This window comes from Danio rerio, chromosome 6 (genome assembly GCF_052040795.2).
Source record: "Danio rerio strain M-AB ecotype USA chromosome 6, GRCz13ab, whole genome shotgun sequence".
Classification (NCBI taxonomy): domain Eukaryota; kingdom Metazoa; phylum Chordata; class Actinopteri; order Cypriniformes; family Danionidae; genus Danio; species Danio rerio.
Genome location: NC_141026.1, coordinates 17,794,781 through 17,820,699, shown reverse-complemented (window position 1 = coordinate 17,820,699; position 25,919 = coordinate 17,794,781). Strand labels below are relative to the sequence as shown.

General features: G+C 40.8%; 1 protein-coding gene and 3 long non-coding RNA genes across 10 annotated transcripts in view; 2 read left to right on the top strand and 2 right to left on the bottom strand.

The window, feature by feature from the left end:
• Positions 1–377: 377 nt before the first annotated feature.
• Positions 378–25,919, bottom strand: part of LOC147843424 (serine/threonine-protein kinase pim-3-like) — a 30,243-nt gene continuing 4,701 nt past the window's right edge. The window contains exons 7-9 of one of the 6 annotated variants that reach the window (XR_015493441.1): positions 4,594–5,021; positions 1,850–2,057; positions 378–722 (exon numbers count right to left, since the gene is read on the bottom strand). Coding sequence is in view for 2 of the 6 variants with exons in the window: in XM_087257021.1 (XP_087113147.1) it covers positions 4,674–5,041 (368 nt within the window). In the remaining 4 variants the exon portion in view is untranslated. Of the gene's footprint in view, positions 723–1,192; positions 2,058–2,533; positions 5,042–25,919 lie in introns of those variants that run through there. The other 5 variants (XR_015493438.1, XR_015493440.1, XR_015493439.1 and 2 more) reach the window with 5 other exon arrangements.
• Positions 6,182–8,873, top strand: LOC101883920 (uncharacterized). Its single transcript, XR_015493525.1, has 5 exons — positions 6,182–6,345; positions 6,812–6,878; positions 7,703–7,755; positions 7,866–7,981; positions 8,754–8,873. It is a non-coding gene; the product is annotated as an uncharacterized LOC101883920 (long non-coding RNA).
• Positions 11,410–25,006, top strand: LOC141386230 (uncharacterized). The gene is made up of 2 exons (XR_015493581.1): positions 11,410–11,523; positions 22,991–25,006. It is a non-coding gene; the product is annotated as an uncharacterized LOC141386230 (long non-coding RNA).
• On the bottom strand, positions 11,991–16,440 carry LOC147843425 (uncharacterized). Of its 2 annotated transcripts, XR_015493499.1 has the most exons (6): positions 16,382–16,440; positions 16,193–16,254; positions 15,655–15,721; positions 14,807–14,859; positions 14,581–14,696; positions 11,991–13,819 (listed from the first exon to the last, which is right to left on the bottom strand). It is a non-coding gene; the product is annotated as an uncharacterized LOC147843425 (long non-coding RNA). The 2 variants fall into 2 exon arrangements; XR_015493500.1 differs by lacking the exon at positions 16,193–16,254.

The window sequence follows — 25,919 nt, the reverse complement described above, 5'->3', positions numbered from 1 at the left end:
TGTGCAGTAGCGATTAAGCTGTGAGTACAGAAGTACAGTACAGTAATTAACTGTAAGCAGTTTCCAGTTAGTTTCCGCTACTGCTCTGTTACACTGACTAACACTGTTGCCAGTATTCCACTGTAAAAAAGTCAAACCTGGTAAGATCTAATACATTTATTACAGTATTTATTATTTGTTAACATAGTTAATGTAAATAAAGTTTTATTGTTAATTCATGTGAACTCACAGGACATTAACTAATATTAACAATTTAATTTAATATTACATTAATAATAAAACAGCCCAGACCTGGCAATGGTCATGCAAGCAGACTAGCTTTTCTCACACTGAAGCATATATATGCATAAACACACTCCTCAAAGATCTCTCTTAAATGAATGTTTTCTGCAGAATGCTTTATTTTAATATATTTGTGCATAAACATTAGATCAGTCAATATCAAAGTCAAAACTGTAAACAAAAAACTTCAAAAAAAATCTTAGGATTACATTTAAAAAATGAGTTCACCCAAATGGTTCACGCCACTGGTACTTCACAGCTACTGTGGGGTCACCCATTGTGGAGAGATCTCAGCTGAGATGCCCAACCAAGACAAACCACCTGATTCTGGACAGCAGAAGATTGGCCTGACGCCCAGAAAGAAGATGTTGCCTGAATGACCGGAAGAAACTTCAAAATGACCGGAGTTACAGATGGACCAAGCTACTGTAAGCTCTTTTCTGGAATAAATATAACACACACACACACACACACACACACACACACGCATAGAATAACACGAAATAAGTCTTGCAGACATTAAGAATTAAATATTTATAGGTCAAATATTTATTAATAACCTTCATTTAAAGAATATTTTAATAATAATAAAATTTAAAAAAGTTTTCAGTGTCTTGAAATGGCCGAGTCTACTTTCACTAAAACACATTGAAATGAAAGGATCATTTCATCAAACATGTAAAACTTACGATCCTGAGGAAAAATAAAAAGAAGTGACCACTATAAAGTTATTGGTTATCCTGAATTAAATTAATGCAAATTATTGAGAAAATTCCATGTTTAATGTTATAAAATTGACTCGAAAAAGCGAAAATTTTCAATTCATCATTGTGTTAAATGTGAAAAGCAGCAAGTAAACACACAAAATAATCTACAATAAAAAAGAAATTGATTTAAATGGCACAAAATGTGTAAATGATGACAAGTTTATTTTATATGTGTGAAAACAATTCAGCTTATTGTACTTTACTGCATTTATGAAAAAAAGATGTTTTAAAATGAAAATAATCTTCAAAATAAGAATCTAAAACTTCCAGTAGGTGGTGGTAAATACATACACTTACATACCTTTAACTACACATGACATTTTACTCCACCTTACATATTACTCACCCGGATATATATAATTGTATGAGGGTCATTCTCACTATAAAGTGCCTTCGAGACTAAATTGTTTGAGAGTTTTGATTAAACCACAGTTGTTGTATTAATTAGACCTTAGACTGTAAGAAATGAATGTTGGTCAAGCTCCTGCACTTTTTACAAATAATCTGCAAGTAGAAAAACAGTAAACAAACCTCACATTGTGTCAACCCAGTCATGGACAAATGTAAAGTATCAGTACAGTCAGAGCATCTGGAAAGTTTTCATAGCGCTTCACTTTAACCACATTTTTATGTTACAACCTTAATTCAAAATGAGTCAAATTCATTTATTACCTCTAAATTCTACACACAATACCCCATAATGACAATGTGATTTTTTTTTAATTGTTGCAAATTTATTAAAAATTAAAAAAAACCTGAGAAATCACATGTACATGTACTCAGAGATAGTAGAATCTCACAAATGTTTTAAGTGTTGCCCAGCCGCAGCTCTACAGTTGTCTGTTAGAGAGGCTCTGCTTGCTAATGCCCAGGAGGATGCGGGACTTCCAGTTGAGTGTGCACTTATCCCTGAGGACACACCTTGATTTGGGTATGATACACAAGGGCGATGGCATCCACAACCCAGTGTGCCAGCCTCTGCTTGATATGGCACTTTCCTTCTGCCGACTGCCAAAACAGACACAAAGCAAAATAAAACAAAAAGAAAAAAAAACAGACTAGAGAATGCTCTGTTTGGGCCACGTAAACACCCAGTGTGCGACCTCATCACAGCAATGGAGGGGTTAAGTAAGCCTCCTCCAGGGTCAATGCTTAAAGTCTCACTATCTGATCTGGAGTGGTAGGAACCTTGGGCACATAGCCAGGCCAGAGTCTCAGGACAATGTGAGAGTTAGCTGGCCCAAATTCCAAGCATGATTTGCTGACAGAAAATGCCTCCAGGTCCCGGACTCTATTAATAGAAGCCAGTGTGATGAGCAGAGCTGTCTTCAAGAAAAGAAAACTTAAAGATATTGAATCAAGCGGCTCTCTTTGCAGTGCGCAGAGGACCACAGAGTGATCCCAAAAGGGCATGAGAGGTCAGCTACCGATGCTGCCAGGTCACTTAAGGTTTCTATGTCATGTCTATAGATCACACATGAAGGTTTCAGAGATTTGATTTGATTTATTTATTTCCAAACAGAAATATCACACATAAAACATCATTAACAAAAAATACATTTCAACATGGTGGAAAATGGAGTGGGATGAAGCACAAGCTTATTATTTTCCCACCCCATCACCACACACATCATTCGTCTATTACTTAAACTGATTTCTTCTTTTACTGATCTCTTCTTTTTCATAAAATATATTTTATCCTTTTGATATCTTTGACAAATTATATGTTTGATTCCAATTGTACCTTTACATTTTGTAACAGACCCAAAGGAAAAAAATAACTAGAAATAAAGGAAAAAAATTCACTGCAAATAGTCATTAATTAAAACTTCATCATACCTTTCTCGCTTTATCCTTTTTCAATCACCTTCATCATTATATTCCTTTAATAATATACATTTATACAACTTTTTCAATTGATTATTATCCTGACATTGTTTGGGAGTCTGATCTAGACTGTTCCATAATTTCACATCACAGACAGACATACACAAACTTGTTAAAGTTGTCCTTGTTTTCAACCTCCTAAACCTTAGTTCTTCTCTCAGATTATATCCCTCTTGTCTTTCTTCAAATAATTTTTGCATGCATTTTGGAAGTAATTCATTCCTAGCTTTAAACATAAATTGTGCTGTTTTAAATTGAACCAAATCTTTGAACTTGAGTATCTTTCATTTTAAATATAAAGGATTTGTATTCTCCAAATAGCCCACATTTTCCATCAGTCTAATGACTTTTTGTATTTTAAGGGATTGATTGTATTTGAACAACATCAATTAGGACTAACAAAAACCAGAAACAACTATCTAACTAATGCTGAGATGACTTATTTATATTTGTGTGCAATAATTCAAAAATGTATGTCTAATCATTATTAAATATTAATGATGACAATAATACTAACAATGAATTACATCTCTCATGATCGTGCTGCCCTGAATGTGCTTGAATGTAAGTTTATAAATAAATTCATGGTTTGCATCAAACTAAAATGAAGCATTGCAGTAAGAAATATTTTTGTTTTGCACTATTGTTTTTATCTAATAAATAATATTTCTGCTACAAAACAAACAAAAGATTATAATAAATCATTTAATTCAAGGCTGAAAGCTGCAAAACTGTTTTTAGTTAGTAATTCAAGAAAGAATGGACAAAAGAAAGTAATAAAAGTCTCACTTCTATCACTCTTTAAAGGTTTTGATCTGGGTTTGTGTCATTTTAAATGCTCAGTCTTGTTATGAGCTGATTTTCTTTCTTCTGTTTGTGGAAAGCAGGCGAGTCAGCGCACTAATTTATAAGCAGGCAGAGCAGGATTCTCGTGATGATCACCGGCACAATACTGCTCTTTGTTATGAGCCGCAGATTCAGTTTAAACTTAGCAAAGGCGAGCTTCTTTGGGGATGATGTGTACAGTGTTAGATTTCACATTTAGCGGACATTTGCGCTGAACACGCAGTGAATGCAACGCATCGAGCTTCAGGCACCTTCTCCGAAAACACGGATCAACATTCACCACATGTCATGATCGCTGTCATCGGCGCCATTACGTTGTAACTTTAGGTGGGGTTTGCAAATCTGTGTGTAGGCTACTTTTCACTCTTCAGCTGTTTGCATTTCCAAATAACATAACCTTTGTTTTACTTATATTTAATGACAATTTGTTTAAGTCAAACCATTATTTTATTTAATTAATTTCTGTTTTAATCAACTCCATAAGTTTTAGTAAATTATCCCCAGAACAAAAGAAACTTTTATCATCTGCAAATAATATAAACTTAAACAACTCTGATATCTTACACAGATCATTCATGTAAATTATAAACAATATTGGACCTAAAACTGATCCTTGTGCTATGCCACACTTTACATTTAGATATGAAGATTTATGGTTGCCAATTTCCACAAACTGTTGCCTATTTTTTAAATAACTGCTTATTCAGTCCAAGGCTACTTCTCTAATACCAAACCTTTATCATTTGTTTACCAATATATTATCATTTATTGTATCAAATGCCTTCTTTAAATATATAAAAATTCCAACTACCTTCTCCTTTTTCTGATCTGGACGTAAGTGCCAGATAGAAAACCTCCTTGAGAAAGAAGGTCCTTTCTCAGGAGAATCTGTCAGGGAGGGTCTGTCCCGAGGAGTGTGAGTTCTGGAAACCAGGTCTGGGTGGGCCAGTGTGGTGCAACCAGCAAGATCTGCTCCTCGTCCTCCCTGACCTTGCACAGGGTCTGTACAAGAAGACTCACTAGGGAAACGCAAACTTGCCTGATACACATGTCCGAATCCAGCAGTGAGCCAGTGCATCTGTGCTGAGCGGAGCAGTGGCCGGTCTTGGCTAAAGCAAACAGGTAAACCTGAGTTTCTCCAAAACACCCCCATATCAGCTGGAGTACTTTAGGGTGAAGTTGGCACTTTCCTGGGATTGTGAGCTGCATGACATTCCTTGGTGCTTCCCATTGACATCCCTGAGACATGCAACAAAAACCTAAAATTAATAACAGAATTTAACATGAACCTGTTTATAATAAGAACAATTAAGAACAATCAGTAAATAAAAGTGAATAAAGAGTTAAATGTGAAGTGCCATTAGAAACTCCTGGAATGTCAGTCGCTTTGTAAAAATGAACAGTATTTTACTGTAAATCAGGAAATTCTCCATTAGATTTATTTGTGTTTTATAACAGATTTGGACAGTTGCACAGTTTAACCATGCTTAATGTTGTGTTCAATGTTCTCTGTATTTCTCAGTTCTCCTGCATTTGTTCTGTTAATAGGTGTGGATGCCAGTTCACAGGCCAGTACTCATGAACTTTGAGAGGCAGTTTTTGGGGAAACTGTATCATAGATAGGGGTGTAACGATACACTCAAGTCCTGACGATGCACTGAGGTCTTATGAAGCAAAGGAATCTCTCTCTGTGCAACAAAGTGAACATTATTTACAAATGTATCATCTGTTATATCTCTGTGGTAAACAAACATGTGATTTCACGGCCATGAAACAGCATTATCAGCGTAATACACTCTAAAAAAGCTGGGTTGGTTTTTTAACCCAAATGCTGGGTTGAGACTGCTGGGTAACAAAATTGGGTTGATTCAACCCAATTTGGGTTGAAAATCGGTCTTTATCTATAACCCAGCAGTGCTGGGTTGGGAACACGGACGTGAAAGAGAGCACGCACGTCACGTCAACATGCAGGGACATCAACGTGAGAAACCGCCATTTTCTTTGCACTGTCTTTGAGGGGAAGCGAGTGAAATTCTGTCTGAGACGCAAGTTATTTAGTGTGTATTTAACAATTTTCATAAGAAATAACACACTTAGTTTACTTAGTATAATATACACGCGCTTTTTTTTCTGTTTCTCCGAGTCCGCCTGACGACCGACCTGTTTCTCCGGACCTGTTTCTCCGCCTGACGGCGACCTGTCTCTCCGCCTGACGCCCGAGCTGTTGCTCCGCCTGACGCCCGAGCTGTTGCTCCGCCTAACGCCTGACCTGTGCTCGCCTCACGCCCGACCTGCTGCTCCGCCTCACAGCCAGCCTGTTGATCGGTGGACGGGAAAGCGCGCATGGCATCGGAAGGAGCTTGAAAAGTATAAGGTAACTAATGGAACTAACGTGAAGCATGTTTGATGACCACTTTATAAACACAACACCTAGGATAATTTAGGAGCTTTTTATTGTAATAAAATGCCTTTTGAATGACACAGATTTTTATGTTGGCTAGGTGATGACAGTAAGTAACGTTACTGTGATTTGTGATCTTTCTGAGGTGTTAACTGTAAAGCAGTAAGTAGTATTTTTACTCTTGTATTTCTTAAGTTTGTTCATGGATTTTTGTGACAATACTTTGATGCATAATTGTTGAATTCAGCTTCTCTAACAATTTTTTTTTTAATCAAAATATATACAATAATTGTCCTGCTCTGCATGTACATTTTGTTTAGCTGTACATTGAATAGCAAATGTTATTAATTTACTATGAGCATTTTACATTCTAGACGTGATTTGACATATCTTTAATTAATCCTGTATGTAAGGGTCGTTTCATGCAAACGGAAATGTCTGAGCTAAGGCTAATTCCAACCTAATCATCTTCGACTGCAAAAAGAAAAAGTTTGACATCCGTTTTATGTGACACCCTGGATAATTATTATCATTTAGGAGTATTTGTTTGATATAGTGACTTTTGGCTAACATGATCTTTTTTTTACTTAATTTTGCTTAAACGCTTTTATTTGTTATTCTTTTTCAGATGGATAATTGCGTGAAAATCAAACTAAAAGAATGCAATCTTGAGGAGTTAATCCCCACATTTGAAGGTATGTAATAATATTTTACTTGGTTCATTGTAATCATTAGGGCTGCCCTTGTCTAAACATTTGTCTGGTTGACTTGTGATGTTTATTTGAAGCATTAGTTGAATAATTACAGATTTATTAATAAACCTTTTATTCATTGATTCATTTTCTTTTTGACTCAGTCCCTTTATTAATCTGGGGTCGCCACAGCAGAATGAACCGCCAACTTATCCAGCATATTTTTTACACAGCGGATTCATGCAGCATACATTGACTTTGCCAGTGTGGACTTTTTTTCTGCAACTAATAAATTTTGGGGTGCATGGTGACGCAGTGGGTAGCACATTCGCCTCATAGCAACAAGGTCACTTGATCGATCCTTGGCTGGGTCAATAGGCGTTTCTGTGTGGAGTTTGCATGTTCTCCCCGTGTTCGCGTGGGTTTCCTCCAGGTGCCCCGGTTTCCAAAGACATGTGGTAAAGGTGAATTGGGTAGACTAAATTGTCAATGGTGTATGTGTGTGAATGAGTATTTGTTTCCCAGTGATGGGTTGCAGCTGAAAGGGCATCTGCTGCATAAAACTTATGCTGGATATGTTGGTGGTTCATTCCATTGTGGTTACCCCAGATTAATAAAGCGACAAAGCTGAAAAGAAAATGAATGAATGAATAATAAATTTTTAGTTGACTAATGGTTATTCAATTATTAGGGGGCAGCCCTAGTAATCATTAGCCACTTCAACACTTCAAACTGAGAGATTAAACTTTAATGCCAATTTGTCTTTGTCTGGTTATTTTTTAAAATCTGCTGTTCATGCAAGTGACATTCTCTTGTTTTATTTTTAGCACAGGAGCGAACCTTTCCTCGTTTTTAGGTCAATTTGAATACAATTCAGAGGGTAAGGATTCAATTAAAGGTTTCTCGATGCATAATGATGCATTTAATGCATAATGCTTGTCTTAGTTATTTTATTAACAATGAAAATGTTATTTTTATGTTTGTTATTAGGGTGGCATGGGGGCACACTGGGTAGTGCTGTCGCCTCACAGAAGGATGGTCGCTGGTTTGAGCCTCGGATGGGTTTCCCCCCCACAGTCCAATGACATGCGGTGTAGCTGAATTGGGTAAGCTAAATTGTCCATAGTGTGTGTGTAAATGAGAGTGTGATGGGTTGCAGTTGAAAGGGCATCTGCTGCGTAAAACATAAAAAGATGACGGTTTTGTGAAAGTTGTGATTTGGTCACAGCTATGGTTTATCAATTTTTTTCTGGTAAGATGCTTTATATAGATAGTGAATGCAACAAACTCTAAATGGCCTGTAAGCCAATTATTTTCATTAAAGGAGAAGTCCACTTCCAACAAAAGGTTCACACATAATGTTCTTACCCCCTTGTCACCCAAGATGTTCATGTCATTCTTTCTTCAGTCAGAAAGATTTTTTTTTAGGAAAATATTTCAGCAATTTTATCCATCTTCATGGACTGAGATTGTGCCTCATTTTTGAAGTGCTTAAAGAAAATTTAAATGCGGCTTCAAATGATACAAATACGGTTGCAAACAGTCCCAGCTCAGGAAGAAGGGTCTTATCTATTCTCATTAAGAAAACACAATTAAATACTTAATAATTTCAAATGCTCATCTTGCCTTACTATTACTTATTAAAAAAGGTTCCTTAGGCAAACCTGTTGTTGCATTGTCATCTTCACTCGGGCCAAAAAATTGCAGCATGGTGCCATGGTCAGTGGTTAACTAATGCCAACACTGGCTGATAGCTTGGTGTGTTATGGCCTTAATTGCTTCTAAAGGTATTTTAGGTGTTCTAAAGTTAACTCTAAAGATATTTAACTTTTACACTTTTGAGTTTTTAATAAATCTTAATTCTATTTATTTTTTCAGATTGGGACCAATATTGCTGAGTATCTTCATCCATTGAATTCAAGAATCTATTGAGTTTCCTCATGTTCTCGTCCTTGGAGACCACCACTTCTTTCAAGCCTTTGCTCACGTGCTGTGCTATTTATTATTGCAAAGTACATTACTTGCCAAAGTGAACGTTTGCTATAAAGCATTCTACATCTTTGGTGTGAACTACCCCAAGCAGTGTTCCCTGGTGTGGCAGACTGTGGTTTATGGACATCCTGGGGAGGAGACACTAGCAGTAAGGGTTCTGCTAGCATTAATTTTTGCTGACAAACAGTAATCATTAATACTGTGACCTCACTGCTTCCTTGGATTCTGTGTTCTTTAACTTGTACTTTGGATTGTGGGGGAAAAGGAGCACCCGGAGAAAACCCACACAAACACGGGGAAAACATGCAAACTCCACACAGAAACACCAACTGACCCAGCTGAGGCTTAAACCACCGACCTTGTTGCTGTGAGGCAATCGTACTACCCACTGTGCCACCATGACACCCATTTCTAAAGAATAGTTTTAATAACTCATTTCTAATAACTGATTTCTTTTCTTTGCTATGATGACGGCACATAATAATGGACTAGATATTTTTTAAAGACACTCTACACTGCAGTTACATTACAACTAATGTTTCTTACAGACTCTTTTATATCTCAGGATTGATGTTTGCACATGATTGTTCGAGTAAAAGTTAAAAAAAGTTTTCCTATTTCAAATTTGTTTAAAAATGCTTCCATCCTCAGGTTTCATTTTAACTTTTATATCTGTTTTTTCTTCAAAACTGCATTTACATTTAACTTGATCATCCTTACTGATGATTGCTTTATATCTCATATATTGATGTTGGCACATAATTGTTAAAGGAAAGTTATAAAATGTTTTCTTATTTTTTCTTAATATAAAATTTGTATTTTCTTAGTTTTTATTGTTTGTTTTGTTTTTTCAAGCTGTTTGATGCCTTTTCATTATTACTTTCACATATTTTTTTCTGCATTGCAGTTGATGATTTATATGAGAATATGTTGATGTTTGTGCTCAAATTACTTTCTGACTTCAGTCTTTTAGAAGCATTTTCATTATTACTTCCTTATACTATTGTTTTTCTCTACTCTGCAATAACATTGCAATTGCCTCTTACTGATGATTCCTGATTTATACATGATGCAAATGTTTTTGAATGTATTTCAAATATGCATTTTCTTAAGGTAATTTGTCTGATTTCAGTCTGATGCATAGTTACTGAACTTTAGTCAGTGTTTCTGTGATACAGTTTGATAAATTTTCATAGAAATCGTCTTAATCGTCTTAATATATATATAAATCATCTTTTTTCTTATGACTTTAACAGTCATTATTTAAAATAGTAAAAACATGGTCAACCATTTGGTAGAGCAGGCAGTCAAAGGGTTAATGCTGAGGTGCAGATGGGAAAAATGTCTTAAATTCATTTGGACACATTTTATCTTTTGTCATAAATAAAATTCCATTACTGAACAACTATGTATTGCTGTAGAATTGTTTTTATTTTAGTGATTTTAATTATCAGTTTCTAGATTAAATTTCTGACCCATTTTGGGTTACATTCAACCCAGCAGTGTAGTAATTTTTAACTAATAGTTGGGTTAAAATCACAACCCAGCATGCTGGGTTAAACTTGTAACCCAACTTGCTGGGTTAAAGTAACCCAGCGTTGGGTTTGTCCCTTTTTTACCCAGCGCTGGGTTACCAAAACAACCCAAATTCGGTTGTTTTCAACCCAGCAGTTTTTAGAGTGTACAGGAAAACAGAATTGACCTTTTTGGGTGAAATATACCTTATACAATAAGCCGAGTACTGCAAAAAAAACAAGTTCAGTATTGCAAGTCCTATCGTTTACACAAGCGATGCACATCAGCACATTTATATTTCACAGTTTCACATTATGATGTATCGTTATACCCCTAATCAAAGAAGAATGTAAAGAACACGCCTTGAACTCATTTTAATCTGTCTACTTTATATTTTCAGCTAATAGGCTGTATAATTGGACATCAGGGCACCAAAATTAATGAAATCCGTCAGATGTCTGGGGCTCAGATCCAAATTGCTAATGCCATGGAGGGGTCATCAAACCGCCAGATCACCATTACTGGAACACCTGCCAACATCAGCCTGGCACAGTATCTTATAAACGCCAGGTGAGATTCAAAGCAAGTAACAGAATAAATGCTAAACACAGATGTGTGTAAGTTCTGAATTAAATGTACTTAATATATTTATTTAAAAAAATACTGTAATCAAACGTAAAGGAATGCAAAAGTTTAAAGAGAAGTGTTGTAGATACCAAGGCTAAATTTAATTGATGAATAAATAAAGTAAAATTACAACAATCTTTTATTATTACAGATTTATTTTTAAAGCTAAAGCTCACTTTTTAATGATCCTCACTAAACCAATGTTTCTATCTTGTCTTCAAAAATAATTCTATACTGATTTTTATTTAGGAAATATATTATTATTATCATTAGTAGTAGTAGTAGTAGTAGTGTTAGTAGTTAGCATAGCAGTAGTGGCAGCAGCAGTTTTTTTTTTCTTAGCAGTGTGGTTGAATTTGGTGGTGGTCAGTACTGCCAGGATAACATTTTTATTTTTTTTGAAAAAGCAGTTGCAGGAAAGAATAATTCTTAATTAAATCTAGTTTAGAGTTATAGCACAGAAACGTTCGAGGTTACAGAAGTAACCCTTCGTTCCCCGAGAAGGGGAACTTCAGTGCCATGAATGGGAGGATTCGGATCAGAAGCCGCTTATCTGGAGAGTATTGAACGGGCCAATGAATGAAATTAATTGGCAGCGTAAGCTTGCGCAGGTGTGCGACATCTGCAATTATCTCAGCATATAAGCACACCTGAAGCCAGCAGACGCCATCCTTTTAAGCTGAAGAGACTTTCAAACAGCTAAGGGACACTCTAAAAACTGCTGGGTTGAAAACAACCCAATTTGGGTTGTTTTGGTAACCCAGCGCTGGGTAAAAAAGGGACAAACCCAACGCTGGGTTACTTTAACCCAGCAAGTTGGGTTACAAGTTTAACCCAGCATGCTGGGTTGTGATTTTAACCCAACTATTAGTTAAAAATTACTACACTGCTGGGTTGAATGTAACCCAAAATGGGTCAGAAATTTAATCTAGAAACTGATGATTAAAATCACTAAAATAAAAACAATTCTACAGCAATACATAGTTGTTCAGTAATGGAATTTTATTTATGACAAAAGATAAAATGTGTCCAAATGAATTTGAGATTTTTCCCATCTGCACCTCAGCATTAACTCTTTGACTGCCTGCTCTACCAAATGGTTGACCTCGTTTTTACTGTTTTAAATAATGACTGTTAAAGTCATAAGAAAAAATATGATTTAGTGTTCAAAATATTTCTTTTAATATTTCTTATATATATATATATATATATATATATATATATATATATATATATATATATATATATATATATATATATATATATATATATTTTTTTTTTTTTTTTAAATTGGTCTTACACATAATTTTTCAGATTTTTCATAATTCTGGTACTTTTACCATAAACATACATATCAATCATTTGGTAGAGGTTGATATTTTAGAAATTATAACATGTGTTAAAATGTACTGATTGTGTTCAATAGCAACATTAGCAGTTGAGAAATGCAATCCAATTTTTTTTCTTGAAAGGGTTGTTAAAGGGTTAAGACGATTTCTGTGAAAATTTATCAAACTGTATCACAGAAACACTGACTAAAGTTCAGTAACAATGCATCAGACTGAAATCAGACAAATTACCTTAAGAAAACGCATATTTGAAATACATTCAAAAACATTTGCATCATTTATAAATCAGGAATCATCAGTAAGAGGCAATAGCAATGTTATTGCAGAGTAGAGAAAAACAATAGTATAAGGAAGTAATAATGAAAATGCATCTAAATGACTGAAGTCAGAAAGTAATTTGAGCACAAACATCAACATATTCTCATATAAATCATCAACTGCAATGCAGAAAAAAATATGTGAAAGTAATAATGAAAAGGCATCAAACAGCTTGAAAAAACAAAACAAACAATAAAAACTAAGAAAATACAAATTTTATATTAAGAAAAAATAAGAAAACATTTTATAACTTTCCCTTTAACAATTATGTGCAAACATCAATATATGAGCTATAAAGCAATCATCAGTAAGGATGATCAAGTTCAATGTAAATGCAGTTTTGAAGAAAAAACAGATATAAAAGTTAAAATGAAACCTGAGGATGGAAGCATTTTAAAACAAATTTGAAATAGAAAAACTTTTTTTAACTTTTACTCGAACAATCATGTGCAAACATCAATCCTGAGATATAAAAGAGTCTGTAAGAAACATTAGTTGCAATGTAACTGCAGTGTAGAGTGTCTTAAAAAAATATCTAGTCTGTTATTATGTGCCGTCATCATAGCAAAGAGAAAAGAAATCAGTTATTAGAAATGAGTTATTAAAACTATTCTTTAGAAATGGGTGTCATGGTGGCACAGTGGGTAGTACGATTGCCTCACAGCAACAAGGTCGGTGGTTTAAGCCTCAGCTGGGCCAGTTGGTGTTCTTGTGTGGAGTTTGCATGTTTTCCCCGTGTTCGTGTGGGTTTTCTCTGGGTGCTCCTTTTCCCCCACAATCCAAAGTACAAGTTAAAGAACACAGAATCCAAGGAAGCAGTGAGGTCACAGTATTAATGATTACTGTTTGTCAGCAAAAATTAATGCTATAAGAACCCTTACTGCTAGTGTCTCCTCCCCAGGATGTCCATAAACCACAGTCTGCCACACCAGGGAACACTGCTTGGGGTAGTTCACACCAAAGATGTAGAATGCTTTATAGCAAACGTCCACTTTGGCAAGTAATGTACTTTGCAATAATAAATAGCACAGCACGTGAGCAAAGGCTTGAAAGAAGTGGTGGTCTCCAAGGACGAGAACATGAGGAAACTCAATAGATTCTTGAATTCAATGGATGAAGATACTCAGCAATATTGGTCCCAATCTGAAAAAATAAATAGAAGTAAGATTTATTAAAAACTCAAAAGTGTACAAGTTAAATATCTTTAGAGTTAACTTTAGAACACCTAAAATACCTTTAGAAGCAATTAAGGCCATAACACACCAAGCTATCAGCCAGTGTTGGCATTACTTAACCACTGACCATGGCACCATGCTGCAATTTTTTGGCCCGAGTGAAGATGACAATGCAACAACAGGTTTGCCTAAGGAACTTTTTTTAATAAGTAATAGTAAGGCAAGATGAGCATTTGAAATTATTAAGTATTTAATTGTGTTTTCTTAATGAGAATAGATAAGACCCTTTTTCCTGAGCTGGGACTGTTTGCAACCGTATTTGTATCATTTGAAGCCGCATTTAAATTTTCTTTAAAAACTTCAAAAATGAGGCACAATCTCAGTTCAAGATGGATAAAATTTTTTCCTAAAAAAAAAATCTTTCTGACTGAAGAAAGAATGACATGAACATCTTGGGTGACAAGGGGGTAAGAACATTATGTGTGAACCTTTTGTTGGAAGTGGACTTCTCCTTTAATGAAAATAATTGGCTTACAGGCCATTTAGAGTTTGTTGCATTCACTATCTATATAAAGCATCTTATCACTAAAAATTTGAGAAACCATAGCTGTGACCAAATCACAACTTTCACAAAACCGTCATCTTTTTATGTTTTACGCAGCAGATGCCCTTTCAACTGCAACCCATCACACTCTCATTTACACACACACTATGGACAATTCAGCTTACCCAATTCAGCTACACCGCATGTCATTGGACTGTGGAGGGGAAACCCATCCAAGGCTCAAACCAGCGACCATCTTGCTGTGAGGCGACAGCACTACCCACTGCGCCCCCATGCCACCCTAATAACAAACATAAAAATAACATTTTCATTGTTAATAAAATAACTAAGACAATCATTATGCATTAAATGCATCATTATGCATCGAGAAACCTTTAATTGAATCCTTACCCTCTGAATTGTATTCAAATTGACCTAAAAATGAGGAAAGGTTCGCTCCTGTGCTAAAAATAAAACAAGAGAATGTCACTTGCATGAACAGCAGATTTTAAAAAATAACCAGACAAAAACAAATTGGCATCAGAGTTTAATCTCTCAGTTTAAAGTGTTGAAGTGGCTAATGATTACTAGGGCTGCCCCCTAATAATTGAATAACCATTAGTCAACTAAAAATTTATTATTCATTCATTCATTTTCTTTTCAGCTTTGTCGCTTTATTATTCTGGGGTAACCACAATGGAATGAACCACCAACATATCCAGCATAAGTTTTATGCAGCGAATGCCCTTTCAGCTGCAACCCATCACTGGGAAACAAATACTCATTCACACACATACACCATTGACAATTTAGTCTACTTAATTCACCTTTACCACGTCTTTGGAAACCGGGGCACCTGGAGGAAACCCACGCGAACACGGGGAGAACATGCAAACTCCACACAGAAAGGCCTATTGACCCAGCCAAGGATCGATCAAGTGACCTTGTTGCTATGAGGCGAATGTGCTACCCACTAGTTGCAGAAAAAAAGTCCACACTGGCAAAGTCAATGTATGCTGCATGAATCCGCTGTGTAAAAAATATGCTGGATAAGTTGGCGGTTCATTCCGCTGTGGCGACCCCAGATTAATAAAGGGACTGAGTCAAAAAGAAAATGAATTAATGAATAAATGGTTTATTAATAAATCTGTAATTATTCAACTAATGCTTCAAATTAACATCACAAGTCAACCAGACAAATGTTTAGACAAGGGCAGCCCTAATGATTACAATGAAGCAAGTAAAATATTATTACATACCTTCAAATGTGGGGATTAACTCCTCAAGATTGCATTCTTTTAGTTTGATTTTCACGCAATTATCCATCTGAAAAAGAATAACAGATAAAAGCGTTTAAGCAAAATTAAGTAAAAAAAGATCATGTTAGCCAAAAGTCACTATATCACAAAAATACTCCTAAATGATAATAATTATCCAGGGTGTCACATAAAACGGTGGTCAAACTTTTTCTTTTTGCAGTCGAAGATGATTAGGTTGGAATTAGCCTTAGCTCAGACATTTCCGTTAGCATGAAACGACCCTTACATACAGGATTAATTAAAGATATCTCAAATCACGTCTAGAATGTAAAATGCTCATAGTAAATTAATAACATTTGCTATTCAATGTACAGATGTACAGCTAAACAAAATGTACATGCAGAGCAGGACAAGTATTGTATATATTTTGATTAAAAAAAACATTGTTAGAAGCTGAATTCAACACTTATGCATCAAAGTATTGTCACAAAAATCCATGAACAAACTTAAGAAATACAAGAGTAAAAATACTACTTACTGCTTTACAGTTAACACCCCAGAAAGATCACAAATCACAGTAACGTTACTTACTGTCATCACCTAGCCAACATAAAAATCTGTGTCATTCAAAAGGCATTTTATTACAATAAAAAGCTCCTAAATTATCCTAGGTGTTGTGTTTATAAAGTGGTCATCAAACATGCTTCACGTTAGTTTCATTAGTTACCTTATACTTTTCGAGCTCCTTCCGATGCCATGCGCGCTTTCCCGTCCACCGATCAACAGGCTGGGTGTGAGGCGGAGCAGCAGCTCGGGCGTTAAGCAGGTCGCACACCAGAAGCGCCGCTCGGCGCCGCGACACGGCGCGTACATGACAGTTAAAAGTATCACACACCAGACGCGCACATTCGAATGATATTTAACATGATATTTAACATGAAACTAATCAGATGGCGCTCTGTGGCGCGGCTGAAAAATGAACTGCGTCCTGAGCCGTCGACGGGCGCCGCCGACAGCCGCCGACTTGCGGCGCCGGTGTGTGTATCCTGATAGAAACCTATGTTTAGAATTCTAAAATACATGGCGCTGCGTGGCGCTGCGCGGCGCGCCGCCGAGCGGCGCTTCTGGTGTGCGACCTGCTTTAGGCGGAGAAACAGGTCCGGAGAAACAGGTCCGGAGAAACAGGTCGCCGTTAGGCGGAGAAACAGATCCGGAGAAACAGGTCGCTCGTCAGGCGGACTCGGAGCAACAGTTCGGCCATAAGGCGAGCACAGGTCAGCGTGAGGCGGAGCAACAAGTCGGCCATCAGGCGGAGAAACAGAAAAAAAAGCGCGTGTATATTATACTAAGTAAACTAAGTGTGTTATTTCTTATGAAAATTGTTAAATACACACTAAATAACTTACGTCTCAAACAGAATTTCACTCGCTTCCCCTCAAAGACAGCGCAAAGAAAATGGCGGTTTCTCACGTTGATGTCCCTGCATGTTGACGTGACGTGCGTGCTCTCTTTCACGTCCGCGTTCCCAACCCAGCACTGCTGGGTTATAGATAAAGATCGATTTTCAACCCAAATTGGGTTGAATCAACCCAATTTTGTTACCCAGCAGTCTCAACCCAGCATTTGGGTTAAAAAACCAACCCAGCGTTTTTTAGAGTGGACAGTCATTATGGCGACGGAATATGGCACTTCCGTTCCCCTCCTCGGGGAACGAAGGGTTACTTCTGTAACCTCGAACGTTCCCCTTCGGTTGGGGAACTTCAGTGCCATGAATGGGAGAATATGGAAAGCGCCATAATGACTGCACCTTACCAACACCCCCGATGAGGAGATAGTCAAGCAAGCGTGACGCACCCACATCATGGGGGGCGCGGTCCTCCAACGTGTCCCTGGCCCTAATTTATCCTACTTCAACAGAAGTTTTACGGATTTAGATATATTTTTTGGGAAGTCGTGAGCATCTAGATAATTCTAGGAAATACGACAGTACGTTGGGAAGCGTGCAATCCCGATAGGGAGGACGCTGCGGAGGCCATCCGTTACCCAAGGGGGGGGTAGATGGCAGAATTTACCTATGGACTAGCCCTAAAAAGGGGGAGTACGCATAGCAAAAGAGTGGTTAGCGGAGAGGGAAGACACGGGTCCGCCCAGGGGGGGGACTTAACCGTGGCGGAATAAGCATATGGGATCGCCTAGTGGGAATCACGCATAGCAGGCACCTATACCCAAAACGCGGGCTGACCAGCGGGCAGACCTACAACGTAGTGGGCCAGCAAGTGACTCCTCCGCTGAGTCAGTGCTGGGGGCCACGGAGGAATCTGCAGGGCTCACCTGACGGGGAACTTTACTGACAGATAAAAAAGGCGCACGTACCTCCGTGTTAGGGAGAATGGCGCCGCAAGCGTGTTTCAACACCCTACCGAGTTGTCTCCTCAATCACCAAAGGGTTACCTAATACCCTTGAGGAAACCGGCTCCACTCGCAGATTGTAAAACCTTGCAAATGTGTTGGGTGTCGCCCAGCCCGCAGCTCTACAGATGTCTGTTAGAGAGGCGCCGCGTGCACGCGCCCAAGAGGATGCAACGCTCCAAATGGAGTGTGCACGTACTCCCGGGGGACACGGCTGACCTCGACTCGAATAAGCGAGTGAAATGGCATCCACAATCCAGTGGGATAATCTTTGTTTCGATACGGCACTCCCCTGCTGCCGACCGCCATAACAGACAAAGAGCTGCTCAGATGATCTAAAATTCTGAGTACGGTCCACATAAATGCGCAGAGCGCGAACTGGACAAAGTAAAGAAAGGGCTGGGCCTGCCTCCTCCGGGGGCAGCGCTTGCAGGTTCACTACCTGATCTCTAAAGGAGGTGGTAGGAACCTTGGGCACATAACCGGGGCGGGGTCTCAGGATAACGTGAGAGTAATCCGGCCCGAATTCCAGGCACGAGTCACTGACCGAAAATGCCTCCAGGTCCCCGACCCTCTTGATGGAGGCCAACGCAACCAGCAGAGCTGTCTTCAGGGACAGAAATCTTAGAGATACTGATTCGAGTGGCTCAAAGGGATCGGATCGCAGACTCGTGAGAACGAGGGCGAGATCCCAAGAGGGCATGAGAGGGGGGCGAGATGGATTAATTCGCCTAGCACCCCTAAGGAACTGGATGACCAGGTTATGCTTTCCCACGGTGCCGCCAGCTACCGCGCTATGATAAGCGGAGATGGCGGCCACGTAAACCTTGAGAGTGGAGGGCGACAGCCTGCTGTCCAACTTCTCTTGAAGGAAAGAGAGCACAACACTAATCTGGCAATTTCGGGGGTCTTCTCTGCGAGAGACGCACCATTCAGTGAATAGACTCCACTTCAGGGCGTAGGCGCGCCTCGTGGAGGGGGCTCTAGCCTGAGTGATGGTATTAACCACCGCAGTCGGTAGGTTACCTAAGTTTTCCTCGTGTCTAGGGACCACACGTGGAGGTTCCAAAGATCGGGGCGAGGGTGCCAGATGGTGCCCTGTCCCTGAGAGAGTAGGTCCTCTCTCAAAGGGATCCGCCAGGGGAGGGCCGTCGCGAGAAGTGAGAGCTCTGATATCCAGGTCCGGTTGGGCCAAAGGGGCGCAACTAGCAGAACCTGTTCCTCGTCCTCCCTGACCTTGCACAGAAACTGCGCGAGCAGGCTCACTGGGGGAAATGCATACTTGCGCATGCCCCGAGGCCAGCTGTGGGCCAGTGCATCCGTGCCGAGAGAGCCCTCGGTCAGGGAAAAAAACAACTGGCAGTGAGCGTTCTCGGGGGAAGCAAACAGATCGATCTGGGCCTCCCCGAATCGCGCCCATATCAGCTGAACAGACTCGGGGTGGAGTCTCCATTCTCCAGGGCGTAACAGCTGTCGTGAGAGCGCATCGGCTGCACGATTGAGCGTGCCTGGGACGTGAATGGCGCGCAGCGATTTCAGCCGCGGGTGACTCCAGAGGAGCAGACGGCGGGCGAGCTGAGACATGCGGCGAGAGCGCATACCCCCCATGCGGTTGATATACGCCGCCGCTGCCGTACTGTCCGTCCTGACCAGCACGTGTTGCCGCTCCAGCACCGGTAAAAAGCGGTGGAGAGCGAGGAACACTGCCAACAGCTCTAGGCGATTGATATGCCAATGCAGCTGGGCACCCTTCCAGAGGCCCGCAGCCGCATGCCCGCGACACACGGCTCCCCAACCCGTGTTGGAAGCGTCTGTTGAAACAACAACATGGCTGGACGCCTGTCCTAGAGGCACACCGGCCTGTAGGAACGAGGGGTCGTTCCAAGGGCTGAGGGCACGGCGACACAGCGCAGTAACCGAGACCCGGTGTGTGCCCGCGTGCCATGCGCGTCTGGGGACCCGATCGTGAAGCCAGTGCTGAAGTGGTCTCATATGGAGCAACCCGAGCGGCGTGACGGCGGCTGCGGATGCCATATGCCCCAGGAGCCTCTGAAAGAACTTCAGTGGGACCACTAGTTTGCGGTCGAGCTCCCTCAGACAGTTCAGCAACAGGCGAGCGCGTTCCTCGGAGAGGTGCGCTACCATGGTGATCGAGTCCAGCTCCATCCCGAGAAAAGAAATCCTCTGCACGGGGGCGAGTTTGCTCTTTTCTCGGTTGACCTGAAGCCCCAGTAGGCGGAGATGCCGAAGCACCTCGTCCCTGTGCATAATCAATTGCTCCCGCGAGTGGGCTAAAATCAGCCAGTCGTCGAGATAACTGAGTATGCGAATGCCCGCGGGCCGAAGGGGCGCTAGGGCACCCTCCGCGAGTTTGGTGAAGACCCGCGGAGACAGAGAGAGCCCGAAGGGGAGGACCTTATACTGCCACGCTCGACCCTCGAACGCAAACCGCAGAAATTGGCGGTGGCGTGGAAGAATGGAGACATGGAAATACGCGTCCTTCAGGTCTATGGCTGCAAACCAATCCCGAGGACGAATGCATTGGAGAATGCGCCTCTGCGTGAGCATTCTGAACGGCAGCTTGTGCAGACAGCGGTTCAAAACGCGCAGATCTAGGATTGGCCGTGACCCACCGCTCTTTTTGGGTACGATGAAGTATGGGCTGTAAAACCCACTCTCCATCTCGGCTGGAGGAACCGGCTCGATTGCACCCTTCGCCAGGAGGGCAGCAATCTCCTCTCGCAAGACAGGGGCGGACAGGGGGTTGACCCTGGAGAAATACACGCCCGTAAACTTGGGGGGCCGTTTCGCGAACTGAATCGCGTAACCGAGTCTGATTGTGCGTATGAGCCACCGCGAGGGGCTGGCCCGCGCTAACCAGGCAGGCAGAGCCCTCGCTAATGGAGTCATCGCTACAATCGCTGACGTACCAGCGGTGGGGCAGCGCGGAGTGGGTGTGCTGATCCGGGAAGCACGAAGGTCCCGCGGAAGAGCTGGAGGAGAGCGATTCGCTCTGGCTCCGCACCCTGACTCCGGAGAGGGGGCTGGAGGGCTGAGGGAAGGGAGACCGTCCCCCCAGCGCTCGTGAGCCACTGGCGAAGCACATAGAGTCTGCGAGCCGGAAGGCAGCGCGTCCCGGACTGGCAGAACTCGTGCAGTCACATCCGGGGAAGGGAAAAAGTGCTCTTTTACTGATGTTTTGGTGGCACTGAAAAGTACCGTTGTTATCGGGGCCCCGCCCTCCAGCGGGGAAAGAGCAAGTTTCCTCTTCTCCGGATGGCCTGTCTTAGGGACGCTTCGCGGTCCGTTTACCGGACTTAACGGCGCCCTGGGCAGGAGGGGCTGCCTGCTTTCGAGGTGAACGCCGCGCCCGCTTGGCCGGAGGCGCAGGCGGGGGCGGGGCAGCACTCGTTGGCGGGCGCCCTCGGCGAGGAACAGCGGAGGTGGATGGCTCGGCGGGCGGAGCGGGCTTACGGCCACGCCGATAGATGACATTGCCCATCGCATCCGACTGCTCTTTCACCGCCTTGAATTCCTGGGTGAATTCACCGACGGTGTCGCCGAACAGGCCAGCCTGGGATATGGGCGAGTCAAGAAAGCGAACTTTGTCAACGTCGCGCATATCGGCCAGGTTTAGCCAGAGGTGGCGTTCCTGAACCACAAGTGTGGACATCGTCCTCCCCAGCGCACACGCGGCGGACTTAGTAGTCCGAAGAGCATAGTCGGTCGCGGTGCGCAGCTCATGTAATAAGCTTGGGTTGGACCCGCCCTCGTGCAGCTCGGCCAGCGCCTGCGCTTGGTGGCGCTGGTAGGTGGCCATCGCGTGCAAAGCAGAAGCAGCCTGGCCCGCAGCCTTATAAGCTCTGGCTCCGAGGGAGGCAGACAACCTACAGGCTTTGGACGGGAGGCGGGGCAAACCCCGCCACGTAGAGGCGCCGCGCGGACAAAGATTGACCGCGACAGCGCGCTCCACTGACGGGATCGCCTCATACCCCCTGGCAGCTCCGCCGTCAAGGGCGGTGAGAGCGGAGGCACTCGCAGCACGGGCAGAGAAAGGTGCCCTCCAGGACTGCGTGAGCCTACTGTGCACTTCCGGGAAGAAGGGGACGAGAGGCTTCGAAGGCTTCGCCTTCTGGTCCTCTACGTAGCACCCATCTAGTCGGTCCGGCCGCGGAGCTGGGGGATAAACCATCTCCAACCCCACGGCCGAAGCAGCCCGGGAAAGCACGGCTAACATGTCCGCTTCAGGATCCGATTTGACAGCGCTCACCTGCCCGGAGGGGGCGAGCGGGTCCGGATCTTCGTCGGACAGTGAAAGCCCACCCTCCGATGCCGCGGAGGACATCTGATCTCCGGTGTCAGCGAGTGTGAGAGCTACCATCTGGTTAGACGGATCACTCTCACCACCCGAAGCTTGGATGGAGCGCCGTGAGGAGCGAGAGGTCCGCGAGCCCGTGGGCGGCGGATTAGCTCCCGCTGAAACCCTCAGATCTGCCCGAGCGCCCGCTGCTTTTTTAGAACAGGAGGCAACTGGGGTGGCTCGCTCTCTTGCGAAAGTTAACTATACGCACCGCTCTGGAGGACCGGACCCAAAGAACCGCAGGCAAGGGAGTAACCCAGCTCGACCGTCTGCCACCGCGAAGACCCACTCTGGACCGGGAGACACACTCGTTCGCTCTGAAGTGCTGATCAGCAAGAGGAACCCTCATCGACTCACTCAGAAAGGATCTGAAGCGAAAAGGATGGCGTCTGCTGGCTTCAGGTGTGCTTATATGCTGAGATAATTGCAGATGTCGCACACCTGCGCAAGCTTACGCTGCCAATTAATTTCATTCATTGGCCCGTTCAATACTCTCCAGATAAGCGGCTTCTGATCCGAATCCTCCCATTCATGGCACTGAAGTTCCCCAACCGAAGGGGAACTTAGCATGCTGAATGTCTAGCGGTTATTACTCTAATTTATTTCAAACTAATTGTTTTATTCATATTATACAGTATATTCAAATATATTTAAGTTATCATACATGTAATGTGAGCAACAAATTGTATGAAAATATGCTTCATTTTAAATTTGTAAGTGGCGAAACGGGCAGTCATGAATGTTGTGATTGAGAAAAATGAAATCTCATTTTAATTACGCTGTAAAAAGCAATTAGTTGACTATAAAAAGGTAAGTTAAGTCAACTTAATAGGTTCTCATAATTTTAAGGGAAGTCAATTGGTCACTTTTAAGGCAGCGGTTTTGATCCCTTCATTAAAGTAACTAATCGCTTTTTATAGAAAACAAAATGATGTTTTACATTTGAAGGTGACATTTATTCTTAATTTATTCTTAGTAACACAGTTTGTTTCATTCAGCGCATGATATTCTTTGGTCTGAAAATAGTTATTGATTACAAACCAGATGATAGTCAGTGTTTAATGATTTATTTCAGCCTTCAGAAGGGCCTGATAGTTTAATCTTTGACATTTTTACTTGGCTCAACTTCATTAATGTTGACTGCGCTTCAAGTAATTGTAATAGTTCATAAAGCAATGTACTTTGTTTACATCTTTGTTTATTACCGTGATGTGCTGCATTGACTTGGAGAACGGAAAGTGTGACGGTGTCACATTCGTCCAGACATACTTAAGAAAGATTCATTTAATCATGTAAGAACTGACCCTTTTGGGCAACGCAACTGTGATTAAAGTAAAGCAGCAAGTAACAGAAGCTGATTTGAATGTAATGTTGTGACTTTTTAACAGGTCATTTGCTGTTAAATTTGTATAATAAATAATAAATATATTCAAGTTCTTTTTTTTCCAATCTTGGTTTTAATAGATAGTGACTACATTGTGAGTTCTATTGTATCTCTGCTGTATTTGCTCAATGTTACAGTTCTCTGTTCAGAATGTTTATTATTTATATCACAGAAATGGGATTCATTCAAACGTAATGTATTATGTATGGATTTCAGTGTTGACTGCTGTAAGATTTTATGTGATTAATAATATGACATAAAATCTCATTTTTCATTGCGATCTCATTTTCACGTCATTGCAAGGATACTTTTGAAGGTAAAAATAAATATGTATTTGCTTCTGTCATTTCTATTTCTAAAGACAGTTAATTGTGCTCCAGTGACTTATAATTGTATAATCATGGCCATATTCTGAGTCTGAAATAGTGTTATTCTGAATGTCTTAACACCCTTGGCAGTCTTTATCCAGTATAACATCATATAACAGGTTATGTCACCATATACAAAATAGATCATGCGTTTTGCAAAGATAATCATTTATTTTAGGTCTGTAAGAATTGAAATATTACAAATATTTTTGATGTCTTTGACAATTCAAAACATGAGCTGAAAACAGGGCCAATGGACTCCACAACCCACCAGGGGGGAATGCGGGAAAAACCAGTTCCTGCTGCAATTGCATCTGAATATGCTGAAACTCAGCTTCATCCCCCCAACTCACGCATATGGTCATTTCAATGTTTGAATGTTCTAGATTAACCAAACTGACTTTAACTATCATGTTTGATATCATTTGAAATGTCTCAGTGCGATTGGTACAATGGTCTCGTTCTCTCAGAAATAGACATAATCAAAACAATAAATATATAACTTCAGGCATCTTTTGAACCACTATGAAGGGTGTGACTTTTCCCTAAGTGTGAATGCCTTTTGTTATTCACACCCCCTTTCTTGAGGGAATTCTTGGATTATTTAAGGTAAGGTCTGAGAAAGATTCAGCGCGATTCTGCCTAACCAGATCAGCCCATAACATGGTTTGATCCATGTTATGTATATTTTTGAAGTCAGGAATGCATCTTTTTCATCTTGGATTTGTCTTTGATAATTTGATGTTTTGTATTGATCGTTTATGAATTGACTGATTGAATTTGGCATAATACATTTACCTGACTAATAAATTATGTTTTGAATTATTCAAACCTCGTGTTATTATCACTGATAAATGTTGTTGTCCATAGCACTACAAGCCACTGTACAGGTTAGTAACGGAATAAAACAAGTTAGACGGAGCAGCGTGGCACGCTATACAATGTTGTTAGAGATCCGACTAATAAATTGGCATTTATTCAAGTATACTTGGACTGTAAAAGGCCAACTATTTAGAACAACAAAATATTGTTGAAACTACTTTAAATGTGGATATTTAGGCCTTCATCTACAAACGTATAATCCTGCGCGATTATTATTAAAATACTTTGTTTTGATTAAGTAGATAACAGATCTATGGGGACCACATAAAAATCTCCTAAATTGAGTAAGTAGGGTTCTGCCTTTTTAGGAGAGTGGTTAATCGCCTCTGTTTAATGACCAAGACTGACAAGCTTGTATTAAGAGATTGTATACCTGGCCGGTGCAAGACTCGAGATGCTATAGGAATCTGAATAAATGAGAATAAGGTATAATAACAAATCAAAAGAATATTCAATCATAATCTAAATTAATGTGAACGGAAACAAAATAACCTTCTCAATGTTTTATAATTGGAGTCAGATAAAACGAGGATAAATATATTAATATTCTAAACTACCTCATACTAAAATTGGAGTCAGATATGAGTTAAGTTTAATATAGATCAACATTGTGCACTGGAAAGGCCGAACATGCAGTGAACCTTCATCCACCATTGGATACCGTCATTGGACCAACTGGCTGGACCCTACAGGTCTAAGAAAACAAGAACTGACTACAATCTTTAAGTTATAATTGCTGCTGAATGACGCATTGTATGACTTAATTTCATGATTTTTCTTTTAATAAAGTCTCTTGGTCTCACGTAGGTTTTGTTTGTTTTCTGCGCCAGTGATTTATACTTGAATATGTATGGAATTGTAT